Source organism: Lycorma delicatula, chromosome 3, assembly GCF_047948215.1.
Source record: "Lycorma delicatula isolate Av1 chromosome 3, ASM4794821v1, whole genome shotgun sequence".
In the NCBI taxonomy this organism is placed as follows: Eukaryota; Metazoa; Arthropoda; class Insecta; order Hemiptera; family Fulgoridae; genus Lycorma; species Lycorma delicatula.
Window position 1 is genome coordinate 210,844,291 of NC_134457.1, and position 26,621 is coordinate 210,870,911.

The 26,621-nt window shown below is 29.9% G+C and overlaps 1 protein-coding gene across 1 annotated transcript; it reads right to left on the reverse strand.

Moving 5' to 3' along the window:
* Positions 1-26,621, reverse strand: Fic (FIC domain protein adenylyltransferase). The gene is made up of 6 exons (XM_075361443.1): positions 26,206-26,621; positions 20,872-21,068; positions 8,720-8,899; positions 7,336-7,502; positions 3,486-3,836; positions 1-235 (listed from the first exon to the last, which is right to left on the reverse strand). The coding sequence occupies exons 1-6, from the start codon at positions 26,519-26,521 to the stop codon at positions 67-69; spliced, it is 1,380 nt and encodes a 459-aa protein (XP_075217558.1). The 5' UTR covers positions 26,522-26,621; the 3' UTR covers positions 1-66.

Below are 26,621 nucleotides of genomic sequence, written 5' to 3' on the forward strand. Positions count from 1 at the left end.
GATTGTAAAACAGAATTTTTTCAACAAAAAGGATACAAAAAACATATTTTAAACAGTCAACAAATTTCAATCCTCTTGAATTACAGACTGTGCATAAGCAAGTGCAGGTACTTCAGTAGAAAATTCAGATGTTGCCCATAAAAATAAATCTAGGGTTTGTTCAGTACATTCTGCAATAAAACGCATGAACGGTCTAACATCTCCTTCATTCGCTATTTCCAAAACTCTGTAATACCTATGGACATTACAAAAACAAATCTAAGAGCACATGCGAAATAAGTAAATGGTATATACTACATTCATAATGTTTAACTCTTAGTTACTGTTAAATTAGTTAATAACATAAAGGCTATTTTCAATCCTTAGAGTGAAAATAACATCATCTTGACTCTTTTGTAATTCACTATTTTCTTTCTTTTCCTGTTTAGCCTCCGGTAACTACCGTTTTTAGATAATTCTTCAGAGGATGATATATGTATGAGTGTAAATGAAGTGTAGCCTTGTACACTCTCAGTTCGACCATTCCTGAGATGTGTGGTTGATTGAAACCCAACCACCAAAGAACACCGGTATCCACGATCTAGTATTCAAATCCATGTAAAAATATCTTGCTTTACTAGGATGTAATTCACTATTTATACATATAAAATTTGCATTCCAAACTTCATCCACAAGCTTTCATCTTGGATTTATCTAACACAATCATTTTTTTATGAATTTTCTGCAATACGATCAGAAGAATTAACTAGCTTAATGAAATTCCTTTAAATATGAGGTCTGTTCAGAAAATAACCAAACATTTTTAATTACCTGCCAACAACGATAGTGAAGTGCAGTTTGCCACATTGTATTCCACATAATCTCCTCTGCAACCACATGTTCTTGGATTGCTGATATCTCGTTTAGTTTTTGTGTTATTACTATTTGAATGCAACATGTTTAAGTGTTAGTATAGATTTTTGTATTGTTTAATTTTCAGAAGCAACAATACAATGTAAAATTTTGCGTGAAACTGGGAAAAACTTTCACAGAAACATTTCTACTTTTGAAACAAGCTTACAGAGATGATGCTCTGGGTCGTAAGCAATGTTACAAATGGTTTTATGATTTAAATCTGGTCCTCAGTCAATTGAAGATGACCCTCGACCAGGAAGGCTTTTGACTTCAACTGATGACACCCACGTTCAGAAAATCAACGATCTGGTCCATGCAAATCACCGATTGACTGTCAAAGAACTTGCAGAATAGGTTAGCATCTCAATTGGATTTTGCCGTGACTTTTAGACTGAAAAATTGAACATGCATAGAGTTGTAGCAAAGTTTGTTCATTGTTTGATAACCAAACAGCAGAAAGAACATCAAGTGTATGTTTGTAAGCATCTTTTTGAACAAGTCAATGATGATGAAACATTTACGTGAAGTATCATAATGGGAGACAAAAGCTGAATTTATGGTTACAACATTGAAACAAAAGTTCAATCATCAAAAAACCGCACATTACAATTGCTACTACACGTTGCATTCAAATAACAACAACATGAAAACTAAATGAGATATCAACAATCCAAGAACATGCAGTTACAGAGAAAGTTATATGGAAACAAATGCTGCCAACCGCACATCTCCGTTCTCTCTAACTATCTCCACTGGCACGTAATTAAAAATTTTCAGTTATTTTCTAAACAGACCTCTTGTAACGTAACTACTCTTTTGTGACCCCATTAGTTATCTCACCTGTTTGTTGTAGTAATTAATATTTAAACAATTTAAAATCTCTCACCTTACATTCCACTGAAAAAACTGACAAAAGAGACAAAAATATAATTATGAATATTTATACTTCCATTGCAACTCATGAGGGCTAAAATTCTTTTAAGGTAATGGAAACTCTGCCTTAAAATACCTTCAGCACTAACAACATTACGACTATAGAATTTATTCTTTTTTATTTTGAGGCCACATTTTCAATCAATTTCCAGTGTTCTTCGAAGAGCGCACTGCCTTAACCATCCAGTTCTGCCAGTACTTTTTAAGATGGTCTGATCCACATTTCTTCTGTAACCTCCACCAGTTACAAACCAGTACAGTATTTGTATACTATAATTTCTGTAGTACCTTTACAATATCATGCGTTGGTTAGTTATGTTGTTCATAGTTTATTGATGAGCAAACAACAAATTAATTCATATATCAACAAATTACAAACATGTTCCATATTATATATTGTTATTATCACAATGCTTCCCGTACTGGTTTTTTTAAAATAATTTCTAGTAACCATACAATGGTTACTAGAAATTATACACATATAATTATTACATACACACATTAGAAACATACACATATATTTATTTTTTGTGACCACTAAAACATCTGCTGACACAGTTAATAAATGGTGGATAAAATTATAAATTCACGAAGTTTTGGTAACCAGGCTTGCTATAAACATGCTTTCGTGTCTCAAAGAATAAATTTAAAAAAAAATACATAAGTAACTTAATATAAGCAAAAATATTATATATACATACAGTCGTCTTGATGACACTTTTTCCTTTAAATGTAACTAGCATGAAATTTCAAAGTTGAATACTGCATATATGAAGTTTAATGTAATGATGAGCTTTTTGTTTCATTAAATCCTGTATGTATTTTATTTTTTATCACTTTTTTTTTTATATACTCTCAGCCAACAAATCAAGCCAGAAACAGACAGATTCACCTCATACACATACAGAGTTGTGGGCATTGCAGCAAACATTTTAACATAATATATGAAGAGCAGAAAATATTTATACAGATAATAATCAAATAATGAGGTATATTATTTTAAGAAAATAATATGGGAAACAACATAACAAGGAAATAACATGGAAAATAGCTCATAATGATATCTGTATCAGTCGGAAAACTATAACTCAAATGCAAGAAAATGAACTTTACTTCATAAATTTATAAATAATTACTAATAAAACAAAGGCAGAGTAAAGACACATTATAAAAATTTAGAAAAAATTCACTTTTTATCAGTTCACATGATGTTCCAACAGAAATTATCATCATGTGTAGCGTAGATTAGTTTAGCCATTTTCATCCCTCATTTATGAAGCAAATGTATCTATAACTTGTTACACTGCAGGATCACCAGCCCAGTATTTTTTGTTAATTATAACCCAAGAAGTAAATGGTGGCCAGAAGGCAGTATTGTTGAGACAGTATCACTATAATATCTTAGACTCAACCTGGCCTGAAATTATCGATTTACAACACAGAAAGGCAAGTACAAAACAGCCTATACCATTTTAGACACAAAACAGATTTGCTATGAAGCAACAACACAACAAATTATAAAAAACAAAATAGCACCGACTGGCAATCCATCACTTAGTCCATAAAATCTAACATAAATCAGTTACAACTAAAATAAACAATTAGTTAAAAATTAATAATAATAATAAAATAACAAAAAATAAATAAATATAAAAAACCTTTGTCTATCCTGTTTTAAAATAATTACAGGAGGAAATCCTGCTTGCATGAGTATCATATTCATAAGCAATCTGGAAGTTCGACCATTACCATCAGTGAATGGATGTATATGTACCAATTTATAATGGGCAAGGGCTGCATACTGAACAGGATGCATCCTTTGTGCTGCTTCTGAATTAAGCCAAGAAGCAAATTGTTCCATTAATGGAGGTATATTTAATGGACCTGGAGGAATATGGCCACCAACATATACCTGAGTACGTCTAAAAACACCACTTTCAACTGGATCCACAAAACCCATCACTCTTTTATGTATTTCCAAAATATCATTCACTGAAATATCACCAAGCCTAAAAACAAAACAAAACACAGAAAAGAATATAACACTAATTACAAAAATTCTACTTTACTGTTGTCATTCAAGATCACCTATTGACCTGAGTAATAGGTTGATAAGAATGGATTGGATTGGAGTGGAAACTTTTTTCATTATTATTATTATTTTATTCTAGTTGAGTGCTTCTCAGGGTGGAGATTAATGTTACACCTTTTTCATATAGGCAAGTGTTGAATTAGAAAGAGTTGAACTTAGAAAAAAAAACCTTTGTTCAAATAGTCAAAATTATTGTCTTTTAATTGCACAATTTCATTCACAACACCAGCAACATCCAATTTCAAGAACACGGATATAACTTATGACACAATATTCTCTACCACTATTATTATTTCAAACAAGGGACATATTATTCCAGAAACTACTTTAAGTTAACCCCTAAAACAAAATATAGGGTAGAATTTTTGGCAAAAATCTTTTACTGATTTAATAAATTATTGAAGAACTAAGTCTGTATCTAGATAAGAAAATAAGTAAGATACTAATTACAAATAATACTAAAAAATTTTTAAAAAACTTGCTTATATTTTTAGTCATACTTTAATCAAAGTATCATACACTGCATGAGTTTAATTAATAGATTAATTTGAATTTCAAAAGATATATATGAAATTAGATATATTAGCATATATTGAAATTTCTAATATATTTATAAAATATCAAACACATTTTCAATAAAATATTTACTATACAAAGTAACAAAATAGTGAAGTTTTTGCATAGTGAAGTTTATTTCATTTACTTAACTATCACAGTTTTCAACAAACGTTTTTATAAAAGATTTCTCATTCGATCCAATTCTGATAATGAATCATTATTGCAAGGTTTTCTTCCTGTTAATTTGGAGTCCAATTTGATTCTAAGTCCATTGAGAGATCTAACTCAGCTAAGGCTGACACACTTGATGTTTGCAAACATACGTTTGCAAAAGTAATGGTGGAATATTGCATTGTCATCCAACCTTAGTAACTATATAAAACTTCATCAATTAGCAATGTCAGGAAGTATGTTAAATTAAGGATGTAAGATTTGAGAGCAATCATGAAAAATAAAATACTGTGATTTAAAGAAAAGCAAATAAAAATAATAATAAAATTTATCATTAATGGAGGAAGGCATTTTCCTGTTGATGCCTACATACATTCTTGATGTATAATGAATGAAATGAATAATTATGTAATATAATGATACAGTTATATAATGAAAAAGCCAATCCTAAACAAGAAATCAAACCAGGGACAAACATTTTGTGTTATCATTTGGTTATTTTATAAACTGAACAAAAAAAAGGGAAATTACTTGGAAAAATGGAAAAGTACTTTTTAGATATGGTTTATTAAAAATATATAATATAACTGGTTATAAAATACAATCAAAATTAACAGCAATACAAGCTTAAGTTTAAGGTTTGAAATCAGATACACAAAATTGCATACTATTAATAGAATACAAATTTTTGTAATCCTTTACAGTTATTTTCTAAGTGGAAAAAAATTAAAATCTAAGTCACATAATTTTACACTGTATCCAAAATTGTATTCAAGTTAATAAAAACCTTGACAACATCTCAGATTCTTCTAGAAAATTAACTACTTAACCTGAAATATTATAAATCAAACTTATTAATTTGAAAAGAAGTATTATATAATCATTATTATTCAATTTAAAAATTCTTACAGAAGGATGTTTTAAAATACAAGATATACAAAAAGCATATCAGGGTTTAAAAGCTGTTTATTATCTTGTAACAGTAGAAACTAATAGAGGAGGACCATGAAGAGAAGAGAGAAAGGTCGGTTGAGAATGGCGATGGGTGCCAGCCTTCAGGGGCGGGTGGCAGGAGTGCCTCGGCTTGTCGTCACAAATAGCTGCCGCAGGACCCGTTCCTGTTGTCTGAGACCAGCATAGCCACAGTGTATATATTCTGAACTGTATATATTATTAATTATTACTAATTCTGAGCTGTATATATTATTAATTGTAAATAGTGTCTGAATGTGTTATGTAAATATTGATGTGAATGAGAAGTGTGCTTGTGACGCAGGTGGTGCTGATGTTATGCCTTTACATCAATTCTAGCACCACCCTGTGTGAGGGAGTGGGTTTTTAGTGGGTTCCAACACATAAGTGGTGAACCCCACACAACCACTATGTGCAGATTGCTGGGTGGTTGGTTCAGGCAAATTTTCCCACTTCCTACAGAAAAGAAAAAAAAAGCATATCTGGAATAACAGAAGCAATAGCTACTAGGCACATACATACGATTCTTTATAAAAATCACATGACCGGGTAACTTTGGTGGGCTTTGCAAACAACTTTGTTACCAAGTTCATGCCAACAGTCAGGAAAAATGTCATTCAACCCATCCTGTCCACAGTTATGCCGTGAGAATGTATGCCATCCTGTTGCCAAATAAAATTCTCTGGTCCATCTTGCAGTTCAGGAAAGAGCCAAGTACACAGTATAACCAAATAACAAACTCCTATTATGCTTGCTTCAGAAAAATGAATGGTCTGTGAACTTACTGTCGGGATATTGCACAGAAAACATTTAATTTTGATAAGCTCCTTTAATATTGAGTTTAAGAAAGAGTTTTTATGGGTATTTTCTGACTCCCAGATATGGACATTATGTGTGTTAACTTTTCCACTAAAATTAAATGTTGGCTATCATTAAACACAGTACGATCAAGAAAGTTATCATGTTCATTCTGAAACATTTTGATTATGAAATCAATACATACAGCGCAGATGGTAAGCTTTAAAACCTGTAACAACTGTAAACAGTAAAGATGTATATGTAAGAGTTTCCTTAAAACACTCCATACTAACATAATACTGCTAGTTTGCAGCTGGCCTTCCTAACAGGGCTACACAAGTAACACTCCTTGACAAGTTCAATATCTTCTTCATACACCCTTGGTTATTCTATACTCTTCCTTTTACCACATCTGGCCGTTTCAAACCAATTCTGCCATCAACAAATGTTATTGTCACTTGGAGGACCATAACTAAACTTTCTATGGAGTGCATGTTGAACTGTAACTACAGATTCACATTAAAAAAATTGCAAAATATAGGAAGCTTTTCTGGTTCACCATCTTTGCTAGTGGCATTATCAAGAGTTAAGATAAGGAATCAATCTACGGCCATACACACATCAATTGTAACTGTCCTTTTTGCTCAGCCTTAAATCAACCATGTATAATTCATTAAAAGAAAATATTATAACAATTTAAACCCAGATATTCTTTTTTTTAGACAGCCAGTACATTAATAACTAAATTTTACATACTAATAAAACAAATCACAATTTTCTGTCAACATCCTTAAAATATTTTCAGTAAAAATTAAAGGCTGTACACAGTCTGTTTAAACGCGTTTTCAACAAGTGGATAAGGTAATATTTATTCATTATATTAAATAAAAATCAATAAATTATATAATTAAGAATACCTGTTAATTAAAGTAGCGTTGATATATTTTAGAGCAGCATCTAATCCTAATATCTCATTATGTTCCAAAATGCTTTTACCACCAACTGCCATTCGTGTTTCTAACATAGAACGTGTCTGAGACAGAGTCATAGTGTTACCTTCTATACCAACAGTGTGATAGATATGCTAAAAAAAAGAGACATAATTAACAAAGAACTACTATAAATTTTTTTAAATATATAAATAAATATAATTCACAATCCATTCAGCCACAAACTTAAAAATATTATCTATAATCTTGAATTAATATAATGTAGCTAAACTAGAAACCTTCTTGTCATTTTCGGATACTTTCCATGTCTAAAAACAGAAAATAAAAAATAAAACAAAAATTTACATACTAATTTAATAATATTTAGTACTAATTTAATAAGGTGAAGATTAATGAAAAGTGAACTTAATCATTAGTCTATACTTATCCAAGAGTTTAATTTCTACATTGCAGCAATAAATCCTGATTACTAAACTATTAAAAATACATAGCTGCCAATCCACCCACTGCTACTCATGTAGCTGAGACCAACATGAGTGAAATTTATATCTGTTTCTTGGAAGCCGATTTAATGAAGGAATAAATGTTTATTTAACTGCCTGATTATCATGAAGTCTTTTCCTTGTCCTTTCTTGTCCCTCTTTGTAATCAATTTATGTATATGCAGTACATCCAAATTTAATAGAATGCTAAATGAGTTGATGAGGTTACTATTTCTATGATTTAAATTTCAGTTAAGCATTATTTAAAAGAACGAAATAAAGATTCATTCCCTCTTTTAACTATAAAAGATTGAGTAAAGCTGGGTTTTAAAAAACTATAACGTAATTAATTGGAAGACAGATGTACAATAATTATTGTCAATTTTTCTAGTGAGTATATTTTCTATTGTACATGTAAAAACAGAATTATTGTAGTTTATAATATTGTAAAATAAAGTAGAGACTACAGAAAAGCAGAATGTCTTTCCCAAAAGTTTATAAAAAAATTTCTTATGCTGCTTTTGACATATTTATGCCCAAATATTACAGGTATACTTTACACAAAACTAATTTTCTCTACTAGTTCTAGTAAGATAACAAAGAACTCTCATCAAAAATTTAATAAAAAATACATTTGAAAAAAATACAATATCATGATTATTGTTAAAAAATATTTCATTATTTAGTTCATATATTTAAAAATAAAGTTCATCACTAGAATTACCACATTACTATTAGAACTGCAAGTGAAAAAAAAAACTAGATATAACTAAAAATAATATTTCAAACAAACTATTACAAAAATTAAAGCTTATAAGACTATGTTATAAAATTGTTTGAATCTTGCGGCTTAATATAATGTTAACAACCTGAAAATATGCTTCTTTTTTAGCACGTCGTAACGCTGCATTTGAATCTGGAATACTCGCTACTGTATTTCGTTTTTCATCAACACGGCGCAATGTAGCACGATCTAAATCTTCTACAAGCTGGGCAACTCGTTCTCTGTTTGCTAATGCTCTAATGTGACCAGGACACTGGGTCAGCGCCTACAAATAAATAACCATAAGGTTAGATTTGAAATGATCTCAAAATACTGATATTAATGATATTCTTACATCTTATGCTAACAACTAATGCAGCAGCCTCTACAGCACATTATTTCAATTCTAATTACTAGAATTTCATTGCAAAATTGGATTTTTTGTAAATATCAAGAATAATTCGCCAACCAGTTTGGAGTAATGGTTAGCATACCAACTCCTAAATCAGCTGGTCTAATTTCAGTTCTCAGCAAGATGTGGCATTTTTTCATCTACCAATAATTTCAACCCATGTTTTTTTGAATTTTTTTTTAGAAATGCCATAAATATTTCCAAAGATATCTTCTGGAAATACATCAATAGCTTTTAATATTAAAAAAAATACAGTATCTTGTTTTGCCATTCTGACAAACAATCATTATCATTTTCTTTATGGGTTATTTACAGGAGCTTTTTATGAAGATGAATTTGTAGAAAGATAAGAAAATACTAATATTTAGACTATGTTAAAAATGTAAGCTATTGTTTAAGGAGAATCTTTAATTCTCAAGGTACATTTTCAGATATACCATGAGTGGGAAATGGGGATTACTTAAAAAAAAAAGTATATCACTTGATACTGGGCGCGCGTGAATGCAAAAACACATGTGCTTGCATGCGCACACACACACACACACACATGCACAAAAGTAGTAAGGGTGATGATGATTTGGAACATTTTTTATTTTCTAACTTTGAATTCTTTTAAAATATTTCTCACTTATCTTTCTCTAAAAATAATTTTGATTAAACTGTACTTTAGAAAATTAACAGAATTTAAGAAGCGGTTCCCTTTACAATAAAAAGAATTTAAGAAATAATTTTAATGAACCACAGTCCATTAAAATCTTAAACTAACTTAATAATAAATATACAGATTCAATTGTAATACCCCCAAGGTAAGGTATCAATTATTCCATCTCTCGCTTCTAGAGTTTCCCTTTTGTCATAATCAAATTAAAATTTTTTTGTATGTTTTTATTTACTAAATTTTTTGTCTTTATTTCTCTCATTACTTGATTAAAAGTTACAGCTACAGATTCAGTTTCTCTTTCAACCATTTTGCACGTAATATTCAGGAAAGTAAAAAATTAATGATACATGAGGTATCAAAACTACCACTTTTGATACCTCATGTGTGTAAATTAGTCAGAAAATGAATGCATGTGAATAATTAACAGAAACCCCATTATAATTATTTTTTTGAATTTTTTTTTGAAAAAAATGATTTTGTGTTATCATTGCCCAAATCAAAGGAGTATCAACTAAGATGTTAATACTTCAACTTTATCTCCCAGGTCAAAGTAACAAAACTTATATTTACATTACTGCTACTTACTTTATATTACAAATTACATTATATTACTGGAAATATTATAAAGTTAAGCAATTATAATCAAAGTAATAATTACATCAATATACTCGTATATCTATTGATAAAAATAATAATAATATTGTACTGATAGGGGAGGTCATGTAGCTTTATCTTATGAAATAATGTTTTGTTCTACCACAATTCCAACTCAATGCATTTACCATAGAATAAATAATATATGTACCAGCCCCACAGGCTGAGGCCACAGGATGTATTTTACTAATTTCTAAATGTAAAATACTGTAAAATTTTATGAGACTAATAATGATTAAACAAATAAAAATTAGTATGGTAAAATGTGTAGAGAATGGTCCAGAAAGGCAGCTAAATCTTTAGTTAATAATTTAAAAAATGAACGATACAATAAAACTTTATATCTTGAAGACTGCAAATGTTTAAATAGAAAATATGACCAACAGTACAAAAGTCTTGCAAGAAAGTTCTACGATCATGATTCTTATTGCTAGTATTTACCCTGTTTTAACTATAATGTTTATTTAACTTTAGACATACCACAATTTTTGTATTTCTCAAGTACATCAAGAAATTTATGATTTAAAACAAAATGCAGGTATAAACATTACAAACGTTACTTCTACGATTAATTTTGTGCAGAAAACATCTAAACCACCTAAATCACAGATCAATTTTTTTAAAGAGATTTTTGACAATTATAAATAAACTAATTTTATTGATAATCATCATAACTTGTTTTCTTCTAATTAGTTACAGTTAAAATCATGATCACAGTTTTGAATATTGTGTTGAAATATTTTTATTACTATTATGAATGTTAATAATGACTTTTTTTTACAAATAACTACATTTAAATCTGCAACACTTATTTTGTAAAATTTAATACAACAGATCTTACTGAGAATTATAATCCACCTTATGATCAAAATGATCTAATATTTCATTTTAGTGATGTAACTCAAAAATGTAGAAATACTTCAACAAAATAATCAGTGTTTTCAGATTGTAATATTTCTTTAAAACTGCAATGAGAAAAAGATGTATGAAAAAATTATCCTCCTCTCTCTATTTTTCTGATTAGCCTCCAGAAGTACCATAAAGTATTATTTCAGAAAGTAAATGAGTATGGTATGTTTGAATGTGAATGAAGTGTAATCTTGCACAGTATCAGGTTAACCACGCCCGAGAAGTGTGGTTAATTGAAACTCAACCACCAAAGAATACCAGTATCCATGATCTAGTATTCAAATAAATTCTTATAAAAGTAACAACAACTGCCTTTACTAGGATTTGAAGCATAGAATTCTTGACTTCAAAATCAGTGATTTGCAGTAACGAGTTAATTACTAGACTAGGTGGGTTTCCTGTATGTCTTCAACCCACCCCCTATGGCTTGAAATAGAAACATTGAAAAATTGTGATTTCAATTTAATAGACTGAAAATCTTGCTAGTGAATTTACTAAATAAATTTGGTAATAATTCTTTAGTTTGTAATAAATTAATAAATTTCCTTCGTACGTTAGAAATTCAGTGCAAACAACCATAAAATTACTTATATATAAATGAATGAAATTCAACCTTGCCAGCAATTTGTCCGCGTTCTCTTTTCTAGCATTTTCAGTCATTCACCATCCTCAGCCAAAGTTATTCTTCAATTTCAGATCATTAAAATTAAATTATGTAGAATGTAAATTTATAAAATGTTAAAATCACAACTGGTTGTCATAGTATAAAGTTAGTCATGTCTGTTATGTAAGAAGGTCGCAGTTATTATAAATATGAAGGTCGCAGTTATCATGAATATTTGTTTAAATAAAATATCATCCTCAAATCTGGTCTGTTCAGTGATTAATTTATTGTTATAATAGTATATATTGAATTTTTCAAGGATATTGGTTTTATAAAAGTCATTTGGAATATCTAATATTTTAATAAAATTATCGAGATTGTAGTTGTGTTTATTTTGTAATATGTGTCTAGCATAATTTAATTTATCCTTTCTTTATATATTGTTAATATGCTCTTGGGTCTAATAGAGAAAGAACGGTTGGTTATACCTATTTATTCTATATGACAGTCTTCACATTTCAGTCTACAGACTCCTTGTTTATCTAAGATATTTATAGTTTTGGAGTTTTCTATTTTAGTATGATCTTTATTATTTATAAAATGTATTATTTTATTGTTGATGGTGTATGTTGTATTTAGATTATAGATTTTATATATTTTATCAAAATATTTATAAAATGGGTTAAATTCAATTTTTATACAAGTCATTATGTGATAATTTCATGTTGTCTTTTATATATATATTTTATTTTTAATTTTAAAGCATAATTTATTGATCAGTTGTTCGTTGCAACCATTTAATACTGTTATATTCTTTATAGTTTTTATTTCAGAATTTAAATTGTAGTGTCTAAGATATTTAATAGTTCTATAGATTAAAGAATTAAAAGGTGGCATTTATAATTATATATTCCCTCAAAAATGCAGTTACAATTCTGCCCTCAAATATTGTTCAAACAATATTTTATTCATTTACTTTGTCTATAAAAAGGTTAACTACTTTTGTTGAAGTAATTCAAGAAAATAATTGTAACTAATTATAATTATTTGCTTTCTATTAATTATTAACATCTATTCATTTTCTGTTTAATTAAGACACACAAGGTAGTTGAAAAGTTCATTCCAAATATCAGGTTTTTACTTATCTGAATATTATGTGGAAAAATTATTAAAAGAGAAACTGAATCTGAACTTATAATGAAATTATAAATTAAGACTCTTAATTTAAAAATTAACTGAAGTACAGCTGTAGGCATTTCACTTGGTGCATGGCTCGTTCAGCATAGCCCCTGTTCCCTTACCCCCCCCAGCCCATCATCTATAGTCGTTTCAAACAATTAGTTATGACTCATCACAACTATAATGCATAACTATAACAACTTGTTCACTTGCTTATGTAAAGTAACTAATTATGTCATGTTTGTTTTGATTCTTATTTTTCATTACTGTAAATAAATTAGAGATATGGTGTTAAAATGTAACAGAAACTAACATTTTCTTGATAATAAAAACTTAGTCATGGTTGAAATGTTCCCTACTGCCCATTTCTTCAAATTTACATATATTAAAATCATACATTGTGTAAATCTTATCAGTTCAGTTTGTTTTACAACATATCAGTTGAAAGGTTTGATATTCGGTACCAAACATTAATGTATTTACAAAAAATGTCTAAATTCTGAAAAGCAAACTGACCAATAGTTTTTATAGATGAGATGTCCATCCATAGCAATCATTTGCAAAAAAAAAATTTGGGTTGGAAAGTTTAATACAGCAGAATGTTTGAAGAAACCTATTAGTAAAGGAGATAGGAAAGTAATTTTGAATGCATGAGGATTGATGGGATTTATACTATCATTAATGGGATTGTCTGACAGTACAATATGGGATTACCACCATGATCTAAACTACATTAACTTTTCTAAAAAAGTTCAAAACAAATTACTGCTTAAACTACCTAAAAACTCTGTAATTGTAATAGACAACACACCTTATCACAATATAAAAGTTAATAAAGCTCCTAATTCAAATGCTAAAAAGAAAATTATGGTAAATTGGATTCAGTTTAATAAAATTCCAATATCTCAAACATAGCAGCATAATATTATCAAAGAAAAAAAAAATAAGCACTGCAAGAAATATGCCATTGACGAGATTGTAAAATAAAAACAACAAGATGTTTTAAGACTGCTGCCCTACCAGCCTGAATTAATCCCTTAACTTATGTGGTGAGATGTGAAAAACTGGGTTGGAAACCCAACGTAACTTTCATACATGAAGATGTTCTTAATCTTTGTAGGGGTAAATTTAGTTCTATTGGGCGAGAAAAATGGAAACCAAAAATTCATAATCGCTTACGATGTAAAGATAAATAAAAAACCGAACTAGGTATTTCAGAAAATGCAGTGGAATTCTTTCTAATATGTTTAGATGAAAATAATAAAAGTGATACGGGTGACAGTACTGTCTAAGACAGTAATTCAGATAATGTTGAAGATGTGAATGGAGTAGAGGAGTGTGGTATTTGTCTGGTGGTTAGTTATTTTTTAATAATTTTTGTTAGAAGTTAACCAGAGATATTTTAGAATTGCACTGGACAAAATATTTACAGAATAATGTGCAATCCTACAACATTTTCATATAAAATTAGATAAATAGGCCTACTATAAAATAAGATAAATAAAAAAATAATAATATTAATATTATAAAATGATATTAATAAAATTAATAATAAAATAATAATAAAATTAATATTATTAATAAGATAAATTATAAACTGCTGGTTTTTCAATTTAAACCATTATAAATATAAATATAAACCATTATAATAATATAATAATTAATATAACATCATTATTATTATTATTATTATAAATATAACAGCATAAATATAACCATTATCAACATTACAACCACTCACCAATGGTGTAAAAGATCTACTAACTATTGAACTGGGCTGTACGGACTCCATTTATCCATACACCAAGTGAAATGCATACAGTAGTACATCTTTCACATATTAAATTGAAATAATAAAATATATGTATACAGTTGGTTGTATATACAGATATAAATATTGAATAAAAAATGCATTTGGATTGGTTAACAATTTTTTTTTATGCTTCTCAGATAAAATAATGGTGATAATTCTCTCTTTTGCATTTGATCAAAATTAATTGTTATCTAGATGGGTGTCAGTCTTCGTATTTGATAAAATGTAAAGTTTTGTGATTGTACATGATACAGTGTTAACAGCAATACGAACAATTACTGTTTATTGGTCAAAATTTGTTGTATTCCAATTGGTAAGTTTTATTCAAAGCATTACGTTATTTTTTTAAAAATTTTATTAGAACTTAAATCAAACATCTTTCAGAATTGCATTGAACTAAATACTTCCAGTATAAGGCATAATCCTACAACATTCTTCCTATAAAATAAGTTAAATAGGCCTATTATAAAATTAAAATTAATTAAATAGGCCTATTATAAAATAAGATAAATATTATTAATAAGATAAAGTATTAACTATAGGTTTTCAGTTTAAAATATTATAATTATTATTAACATCACAACCACTCACCAATGGTGGGAAAGGTCTATTAACTATTGAACCAGCCTGTATGCACTCTATCCCTCCACACGCTAAGTGAAATGCCTACAGTAGTATGTCCAAATGATATCACAAATTTAAAAAGATTTAAACTCCACTTATATACATCTAAATCAGTTACATTTTAGGTACTTAATTTCATATTTAATGAAGAAAAAATAAATAAATAGTTTATGACGATGAAACATTTTTTTAAAAAAATCACAAGTATTAATTAAAATTATATACTTTTATGACAGAAACAAACCAAATATTTTTAATAAAATGTATTTAATAACTTGCTTTAAAATATTTTTAGTTACCTTCGCAACCAAATACAGTTAGACTTAATGCTGTTGCAATTAATGAAATTATTTACTAATTTAAAGATTACTTAATTATTGTTAATAGTAATTATTACATACAAAATTATTATCATTTAAAGATTATAAACTACCATTTAACAATTTCAAAGGAGACTAAAAATATTTTAAGTATTAAAATATTAATTAAAAAAAAAAATTTATTAAAAAATATATAAAAAAAATTTTACTATAAAATTTTGTTCATTTTGTAATTACAAGTATTTATATTTTAAAAATAAATAGATGATACTTCAGTTTGGAATCTTATTTAGTATTGGTAATCAATTTATCATGAAATTACAGGTACACAAAATTACTCAATTATCAGTATCTTGTCAGTGTAAGTTTTTTCTATCATAAAGATTATTGTTCCAAGATCATCACAACAGGGTAGAGATATTTGCACATATGTGACGCGTGATACAATCAAAATGTTGGTTTGTATTGATTGATAATTAGTAAGCATCAATAGTAACAGCAGTGTAAAAAAAAAACATAATAAAAAAATATACAAGCAGTATGTGAGAGTTCTTGTTTGAGTAATTAAAATTACGTTCAATAACAAACTCTAGTTAATTTAACAACTAGATTATTGACCGATTGTTTGAAATCTAGTGAAGATACTGTGGTGTTAATGGTAAACATATAAAGAAGTTAGTCTCAAATATTTTCCTTGTGGAAAAGTTGGGCATAAAAAGAAGCAGTGTAAGTAAGATTCATTCAAGTTCTATGAAAAATAAAAATATTGTGTGACATTTTTGTCAAATGAAGGGCCATAAATAAAAGATTGTTGGTTTCGTCAAAAGAAATTGTCAAAGTCAAATAAACAAAATGTAAATGATTCAATAAAAGATTGGCCTTAATTGGAGTTTCTGAGGTGAATTTGAATACAGAATGGTATCTTGATAGCGGAGCATCTGAGCATATGTGTCATGATCTAAAGATTTTTGGAAAGTATGTATAGCTTAATGAACAAAAACAATAAGAGTTGGTGATGGTTCAGTAATTACTGTAACTGGTATTTATACTGTTTTTATTAACTCATATGACGGTCAAACGTTTATGAATATGAAGCTGAAAGATGTGCTATATATACCTGATTTAAGGATGAATCTTTTCTCACAGGGCAAGGCTCTGGATATTAGTTTTTATTTGAAGTCAGACGCCTATGAAGCACAATTAATTTACAAGAAAACAAATCAAGTTTGCATAAACTTTTTCACATGATGTTTTGCTTGGATAACCAGAATTTTGTTGACAAAGATGATTTTAGTAGTGCTAACAATGTTATACTGAACTCAAAAAAAAAAAATCTTTAATCTGGTGGAATGAAAGTTGGGCACATCAAAATTTTTATCATGAGAAACATTTTTTGAATAAAAATGGTAATGTAACAGGACTCTTATAATGGACCATGGTAATGGATTTTTCTTTCATTTAACAAGAAAGGCAAAGAAAATAATAATGAAAAGAAGAATCCAGAAGGAACTAAAAAGAGATTCTTTTGTTGGACTAGCAGGTCTGTTTAACAATCTGTTCTTTGTAATACAGACAATGGCACCTCCAAAAGCTGTTGTTCAGTCAGAAGGATTACTGTACCAGAATAAGAATTTATAGGAAAACGTAAGGTAATGGATGATAGAAATGATTACTCTTCTACAATTAAACAGATGAGGCAGGAACAGGTTCTGCACAGGCCAGGGAATATAAATACTGCCAGGAACCAGCAGGAGTCGACAAGGAACCAGCAAGGCTGTTTTCAGCATAGTTGCAATAACAAGCGATGACAGAGTAGTTTCGCAAGCCCAAGTTTGACGCAGTTGCGATGGACAGCAATATCAGTAAACATGTGGTTACAATGAGTGAAGAGTTCATCATGAGTACGATCCAGCATGGACAAAGGGTAAATACAGGAAGTTGTTCAGTGAGTTATTGATAAACAGTAGTGAAAATGACATTATTCTACTCATTCATAAAGTGTAGGGTAGTTCTAGTGTAAACAGTAAAGATAATAAATAATATTTGCAGAAAGTGAATTACTTGAACTTTAGACACTTTTACTGTTATCTTATTGTTAATAAGTTTCTAACAGTCATTTTAATGCTATTAGTAAACTGGACTGTATTCTGGTTTTTATAATTTAACTGACATTCAACAAATCTTGTGTTCTTTTTATTTTACTATTTTGTAAATTTCTATTTATATTTTGTAAATGTATTATCATTGCTATTATTATTATTGTTGTTGTTATTGTTATTATTTCTATTTTTTTTATTCTGTTTATATGTCTTTAGAGTAATAATGAATTGTATTTATAAGGCATTTTTAGTTTTTGTTAGTGTCTCAATAAAAATGAAATGTTATTTTGCAAAGCCTGTGTGCAGGGAAAACAACATCATGACTCCATTCAAAGGAAGTAATTCATAATCAACTGAAGTTCAAAACAAAATTCATGCTGTGTCTGTGGTCATATGGAAGTTGACTGAATAGGTGGCTCACGTTACATGTTTTTATTGAAAGACAACTATTCACATTATAGACAGGTATATTTTTTAAAACACAACAATGAAGTTTATGGTAAGCTTGAACTTTTTGTGAAACTGTGTGAAAATTAAATGGGTCAGAAAATTAAAATTTAAAAAAACAGATAACAGAAAGGAGTTTATTAATCACAATGTCAGAAAACTTCTGACTCAGCAAGGAATAGAACAAGCTACTGTTTCTTATAATCCCGAACAGAACGGTCATGCTGAATGAGAAATGCATATGATCATTGAGGCAGGTAGTTCTATGATAGCAGCAAAACATTTAAGTAAGTTGTTTTGGGTTGAAGCAGCAAGTACAGTTGTGTATCTGATTAATAGAACTGGGACAAGTACAATGAAAGGTAAAACACCTTATAAATTATGAAATAAAAGCAAAGTTTCAATTTAAAAAAAAATAAAACCATTTGGTACAGAAGTGTGGATGCATATACCAAAAGAAAAGAGAAAGAAGCTTGATCTTTGGAAAAGAGAAAGGGAATCTTTGTAGGTTATGGTGAAAGTAAAAAAGGACTGAGAGTTTATTTTCCAGTTATGAATACAGTAACATTGAAAGAGATATTATTTTTGTTTCATCTAAACCGAATAATTTCTTGTTTTTTGACTGTAATGTCAACATAAAGAAAGGTCAACATGAATTTTTGTAAGGTCAAATAATTTCAAATTATCTAATATTTTGATGACATAATTATCATGGGCTCAAGTAAGCAAGAGATTAATGTTTTTAAAAATGAAATAATGAATAAATTTAAAATGAAAGATTTGGGTCAAATGTCAGGTATTACTTTAGAACATTCATTCTCAAAGTGGGCAACAACACCTCCTTTTGGGCGCTGGTGATGGAGATCTTCGGGGGGACGATAGAAGGCCCACACAAAATTGGGGGTGTTCAGGCGGTCCAGAAAGGTGATGGCTAATTAAAAAAAAAAAATAATAATAAGGGCAAAAATTATGTTTTCCTAATATTTCAAACTAAAATTAAATGACGATTACACTAGTACAAAAATTTAAAAGGACACCTATATTTTATGATAAAAAATGAATGTAATCAAACTACTTTAACTTTGCAACAAATTACCTAATGTAATTGTTTTGAAAGCAATTTTAAAAAAATACTTCCAAATATGATTAAATATGCGTTTTAATTGCTCTCATTTAAAATGAAAGTTTCAACTCAGAAATAGGTTATGCCACATTTAGAAACAATAAACATGTTATTATTAAACAATATTGTTTAAAAATAACTGCTGTTTTTAAGAGCAACTGCAATTATTATTTTTAACTGATGGTAAGTTTAAAAATTTTGGAGGACGCTAGAAAATGTTTGATTCTCAGTGTGGGTGGTAAGTGAAAAAGTTTGAGAATCAATGCTTTTGAACAAAGTTTAAATGATGGCGTGATGACTTTAAATCAAAATAATTATCTAGAAAATACAGTAAAATGTCTCAATATGTTTGATTGTAAACCTGTCTCTACACCAATGAATAATAATTTTGATTATAATCATTTGCTGAAAGAAAAACTAGAAAATATTGAGTTAGAAACTAGGTGTCAAAAATTAATAGGTTGTATTAAGTACGGGATGTTCGGCAGCAGCCAGATTTGTATGCAATTAATAGTATCCTAAGCTGATACCAAAGTTGTGATTTATTAATTTGTCTAAAAAGCATATTAAGTTATATTAAACAAACTCTTGATAAATTAGTTTATATGAAAATTCTACTACTGATATTATCAAAGGTGTTGTAGATGCTGACTGGCATGGTGACACCAGTGGCCATTGTTTTAAAATTTTTAACTCACTTTATCTTAGTGATCAAAGAAATTTTTGTGTAATGTCTTCTGCTGAGGCAGAATAGGTAGCCATCAGTCAATATGTCAGTGAGGCCTGTTGATTTTAAAATATTTTAACTGAGTTAGATGTGATGGAAAATTCAACTGATTTTGATGTACTTTTATTTGAGAAAAACTTGTCTGCTATACGAATTAGTAAATCTTGCGAGCATACTGAATGGTTAAAACACATTGACATTAAGTATCATTTTATTCAAGAGAAAATTAAGCAACTATAAACTAATCATACTTCCTTCAATTCTTCTTAGTTGATATCACCATCAGTGAAAAAATTACAAGTAGTGTTTGTTATTTGGGAAGAGGTATATTCTCTAAAGATTATTCTTGAAATAAAGAAATATTCTTATGACAATTTCATACCTCTTAAAAAAAAATTGTCTAATCTAAAATGCAGAAATGTAATTCCCAACAATGATAATTTTCTAATATAGGGACAGTACAAGAATAAAACTTTCACTTATATGAAAGTGAAAATAGTTACTAATACATTCCTTTTTTAAGCTATTAAACTAATACATAAAAACATTCCAATTACTGAAAAAGTTTGTTTTAGGCTAAATTTACATTTTACAAATTGAAAAGTTTTATTTATCAATATTTACCTTATGGATAGTACAAAAGTATTTACTTAACAAAAATAAAAATTGATTAAAAATTAAAATACCTTGAAATATAATTGATCTGCCTGAATTATATCTTTATGAGTCTCTTCAAGAAATTCACCATAATGGTTTAAAATATCTGGATGTTTTGGAGAGAGAGCCACAGCATGTTCAAATAATCTTAAAGCCTTTTCCAATTTGCCACTTTTTTTCATCTCTAAAGCAACATGTAATGCACTTAATGCTTCAACTGTTGATGCTGAATAAAAAAAAACAAAAAACCATTGCAGAGTGAAGAATTACAAAAAATAAAATAAAAAAATAAACAGTACAGTTGCTAAGGCTGAGTAATATGAAAAATAAATTAATGAATAAATAAGTTGTTCAAGACCTGATTTTTAATCTGTGCCAATAACAAAGTATTACAGCAGGGATAAGAAAATTGTTTGAAAATTTTGACTGAAGTACTTACGTAGATATATATATATAGACATAGGTATATTGACTTTCTCTTAAATACTTAAATATTTATTACCATTAATTTTATTTTAGTCATATACTCAAAAAGCATTAAGTAAAAACAGCAACTATGATAACAATATTAATGAAGAAGAGACATTACAAATCAAAAAGGGTTACAAAATGACTGAAGGTAACACACATGTAATTTTGTTCTTAAGTAAGTAGAGAAATCTATCGAAAAATAAATGATAAAACTTGTAATATTTCACCAGTCAGCCAGATCATCATGTAATACTTCAAACAGCTTTCTGGCTGTCATGTATTTCAACAACCATTATTTAAGCTTATTATCCCCTACCTCTGAATGAAATTGCCTAAATTCATAACCAAAGTGACACGTAATATAGTGGAATTATCTTACAAGAACTAGAATATTACTTTGATCCAGAGATAAAAAAGGGCTTTTATCTCTTAGCAGATAAGGGTTTTGTGTAAGACCAAATACCATCACAAAGTAATTTAGCTACCTAAGAGGGCATTAAATTGTGTGAAACTTACACTAAGTAAAATTTTTAGGTACAGGCCAAACAAGATTCATAATTCCCTGCCTCCTTAACAGATTCTGGCAAAACTTAAATGGCATCAATGTTCATAAACAGACATTGTGTCAAATTTCATCCAAATTGATCCACCAAGTCTGGAGATATCAAGTAAAAACCAGGTCAAGATAGATATACATTTTTTTTTTTAAATGTGTTTTTTAATTACATTTTTTAAATACGTCGACATCTGCAAAAATGCTGACATCCTAAATTTGACCAAATAATCATGCATTCCTCTTTTTAAATTTATGTGACTAAATAATAAAATAGTTCAACAGACTAAACAGTACAATAAACAGACTTACCAGTAAATATATAACCAGGAGAGTAAAGATGAAGAAAATATAAAAACAGAATTTTTTTTGTAAGAAATAGATGCTTACCATTTAATAAATAGTAGTGTCATATCAAATTTCTGAATCATTAATTTATGTTACAATATCAGTTAATTTTTTATATTACTGCTTCAAATAATTTTACATTTTAACTAAAACAAAATTACTTTTAACAAAACAGAGCCTTTGATAAAACTGTTGTTAATATTCTATGTAAAAGAAAAGGTGACAAAACTGACTTATAAGAAATAATAAATAAATTTAGCAGTTTCAATAGTCTATTTCCATTAGAACTGAGATTATATGATTTTTTTATAGTTTACAGGTTTACAGATTACAGGTGCATGTAAAAAAAAATTACATGATAGATTGTAATAAACGTTAGGATTCTGCTTAAAATACATAATTTTTCAACTTTTTTTTTTTGAGATTATAACTGTAGTGTTATAATAATAAGTCTATATAAATTTTTCTCCTATAAACTTGCATCTATGGATCCAGAATGCAATTTTCTTAGTAAGGATTTTATTACTATTGAAGCAACTTACTGTTAAATTTCTAGGTTTCCTTCCCAACAGTTTTTTACTTACACTGAAAGTATGAACCTAATTTGCTGAAAAACAAGCTCTGTCATTTACCTATTGAGATACATTATTAAGGTTTTGTGTAACAATTGATACATTTGTAACACGTACACATTGATAACGAAAAAAATGAATATATATGATGGTGCAGTAAACCCTATACATCTCACATAGTGTTCAGGTATTTGGGAGTCTCTTCAAAAATGAATCGAGGTTTCCCGCCAAAAACTCTAAGCGGGGACTCACTAAAAAAACCTCCCCCTAAAAACCAACATGCCGCTGTACCCACCATGAAGGCATTAACTGAGGACATGCTGCTGTCATCACAAGCACAGTAATGGGCCTGTAGAAGGGCTGGGGGTAAGCGCAAAAACCTTAAGGTATCTCGCACACCTAATCACAACCTGCATGTATGAACTGCCGCCGGTTCCGCGTGCGAGCTGTCCACCAACCTACAACCCCATTGCCTTGCAACGGATAATTTTGCCCAAAAGGCGGGAGATGACGTTCCATGTCCGCTCATCCCCTAACATACTCGAAATGATATTCAGCCATCAACAGACAGAACTGAGCGTCGTACCTGCGCATATTCTCCCACCTTTTTTTCCTGTTTAGCCTTCGGGAATCACCGTCGGGTATTACTTCAGAGGATGAATGAGGAAGTTATGTATGAGTGTAACTGAAGTGTAGTCTTGTACAGCCTCAGATCGATCATTTCCAAGATGTGCGGTTAATTTAAATCCGACCACCAAAGAACACCGGTATCCAAGAGCTAGTACTCAAATCCGTATAAAATTAACTGCCTTTACTAGGATTTGAACGTTGGAACTATCGACTTCGAAATCAGCTGATTTGCGAAGACGCGTTCACCACTAGACCAACCCGGTGGGTCATGTCCTCTCATCTATGGCAGTGGAACACCATATACTCTGCAACATCCATCTCCCCGCAGTATGGGCACAAGCTGTCGTCGCTTTTCCGTAACGAAACAAGTACTGCCGGAAGCAGCCATGGCCCATAAAAATCTGGGTAAGTTCGTAATTGAGCTCGCCAAACCTCCTGGTGATCTGAGGACCCACTTTCTGAATCAATCGTAAAGTACAATTGTCCGTCGTAGCGGTGTTCTATTGTGTCTGCCACCTCTCCAGTAGAACAACATATTTAACCTGCCTGTCTGTTACTGCGTATATTTCACACCTCATCTGCGCTAGCAACCCAATAGGTGTTGTCCCAGCGACAAGGAAGACCGCTTCAGCGGAGACGGTCCTGTACGAAGCGCAAATCCTTAACGCCATCCGCCCCTGCACACTCTCTAGCAAGCGCCTATTTCTCGCTTCATTTAAGGCTTTGCACCATACCGACACCCCATACGATAGGATAGAGAGAACACGAGTATATCCTACGTTTAGAGGATCTGGAGCCTGCGATACTGCCAACCAGACTCAGGTATTTCGTTTCGGCCTCCGGGACGATGACATGTCTCTTAACCGATAAGCAGATCGGTACAAGACGCCTTCTCCTAGCCAATATCATCGCCTTGGCCTTTTGAGGGGTTAGGCACAGACCCTGCTTGGTGAGCCAGGCGTCAACAGGGCGATCGACCAGTTGGCCCGCAGCACGACTTCCGCCTCCGTCATGCGAGATACATACGTAAGTACAGACATCACGCCGAAAACTAGTCAAAATGGTTTATTTCCATTGAAATCTGAAAACCGAAATTTTTCGCGATCACAATACTACCTTTACTTCGTAAATGGAAGTAAAAATCAAATTCAAAAGACGTGGTAAACTTTCTAAAGCCATGATTTTACTTCAAGATAACGCTCGACCTCATACGGCCAAATAAAAAGTCCTTTGCCTTTAAGATCTCGGTTGTGAGCAACTGGAACACCCTCCATACAGTCCGGACCTAGCTCTAAGCGAATTTCATTCTTTTGGACCATTAAATTAAGAGTTGCGAGGGAATCATTAAAAATCTTAAGAAGAGGCCGTAGAAGAGGTGAAAACTTTTCTGCAGACTAGACCAAAAACTTTCTTCCAAGAAGGAATTCAAAAGCTCATTAAAAGATGGACAAAGTGCATAGAAGTAGGAGGGTATAATTTTGGAAAATAATTCATGTACGATTTATGTAAGTACAAATAAATATACTGATTTTTTTTAATTTCACTTTACTTTTTGACTTGCCTTCATACATATGCAAAATAAAGTGTAGTTAATTACGTAAAAATATTAGTAGTTTTGGTAATTCTCAGTAATTATTTGTTCAACTTCAATTTTGTTTTTTCTCTAACATACAATATTACATATGCTCGGGATCAGAAAAATATAAGATCTAAATAACAGAAGGCTGGTTTGGACAGCGGGTGACCAGCGCAAAGTCAAATTCTGCACACATTTCAGTATTCTAGTCAATTAGCTATCAAATTTGTGAGTTATCAAGACCTGTTCAGATGCTAAGCTGTAGAGAGAAGTTAAAATAAATAAGTGAAGTTTAAATTTTATATAGAGAAGTCAGGGATAAATTACAAAGGTATGGCAATACTTAAAATTATCTCATGGGACAGTTAGCTGAATTTATGTTTAAACATAAATACAGTCACTACAGATTATACCACATGTTCCACTCTGTTAGTCACGTGTACAAAAGATTGCATCTTAGAAAGAATGCCATCAGTCATCTTCAATGACTGACTTAGATGACTAAAATTAAGGTTGGTTAATGGTTTATTACTCTCTTCACAAAACTCTAACCATAACCCTACCTCTCTCAGCAGAATGGATTAACATTTCAACAGGTCATCATAATTTACAAAACTCTTTGCTAACACACTAAAGTACTGATTATGTAGCATAGACTTAGGACCTTGTACAGGTCACCTGCTAACTAACGCTGCTTTCTGGTATTTAGATCTTCATGTTTTCCTGATCATGTATGAAATAATTTTTAATGCTGATCAAGTAATTGGTTAGAATTACTGTAGTTCCAACATATTTAAATGAAATGTCTCATACTTTGTTAAATAACATTTATTGTCTTAATACATGAAAAATCTATGAAACTACACTGCAAAAATAAATAACAATAAGCTAAGCTGAAGTGAAATACATCTCAGCAGAAGCAAACATAGATTTCAAGAATGAAAGTTACTATCTCATAAAATAACACTTTACCACCATACAACTATTGGTATCTTATAAATATTAATAATTATTCATAAGTAGAGATTAGTAATTTTTAAATTTTCTACAGTTAGCAATTTAGAAAGTTAAAAGTAATAAATCTAAAACTATGAAACATACAAATTCTGGATTCAATGATGTGCACTCTAATTCATTACTTCCCTCTGAAAAGTAATAGGTCTGATTAAACTAACATAATTCTACAAAAAAAATTACAAACAACTTAACTCACAAGATTTTTCGAAGTCTGATTTTCGAATAGTTACATCGAGAATATCACTCAGCTCATCTTCACCGTGGAAGTCAAAAGGAATAGGAGAAAACACTTTATTTTGCACTTTATTACTGTAGGGCAGTGTAGTCCTAAAATAGTCTGACATATAATTCATTATCATGGCAAACGTAATTCCTAAAGCGAATGTCATAAAACACAGAATCTTATTAACCGAAATGTTACTACTAAAAAGTGGTCGGGACCAACCACTACTAAACATAATCATTATACGTTTATTACTTTCCTTAAAGCGATTTGGACAAATCTTAAACATTTTGCAGCCGCATTTAAAATTTACTAATCACGAACGAACACGTAATCGCTACATGCTGTTTATTAAAGAAACTTAACCTAACTATTTAAGAGATAACGTA

What these genes read in the sequence shown, in the direction of transcription:
- Fic (XM_075361443.1), bottom strand. Translation starts at nt 26,521, where the DNA reads ATGTTTAAGATTTGTCCAAATCGCTTTAAGGAAAGTAATAAACGTATA. An exon ending in AAAAAGAAGCATATTTTCAG is followed by an intron (nt 7,503 to 8,719) that starts GTTGTTAACATT and finishes TCTTTTTTTTAG; the next exon opens with CATATCTATCACACTGTTGG. An exon ending in TTAAAACAGGATAGACAAAG is followed by an intron (nt 236 to 3,485) that starts GTTTTTTATATT and finishes TAATGTCCATAG; the next exon opens with GTATTACAGAGTTTTGGAAA.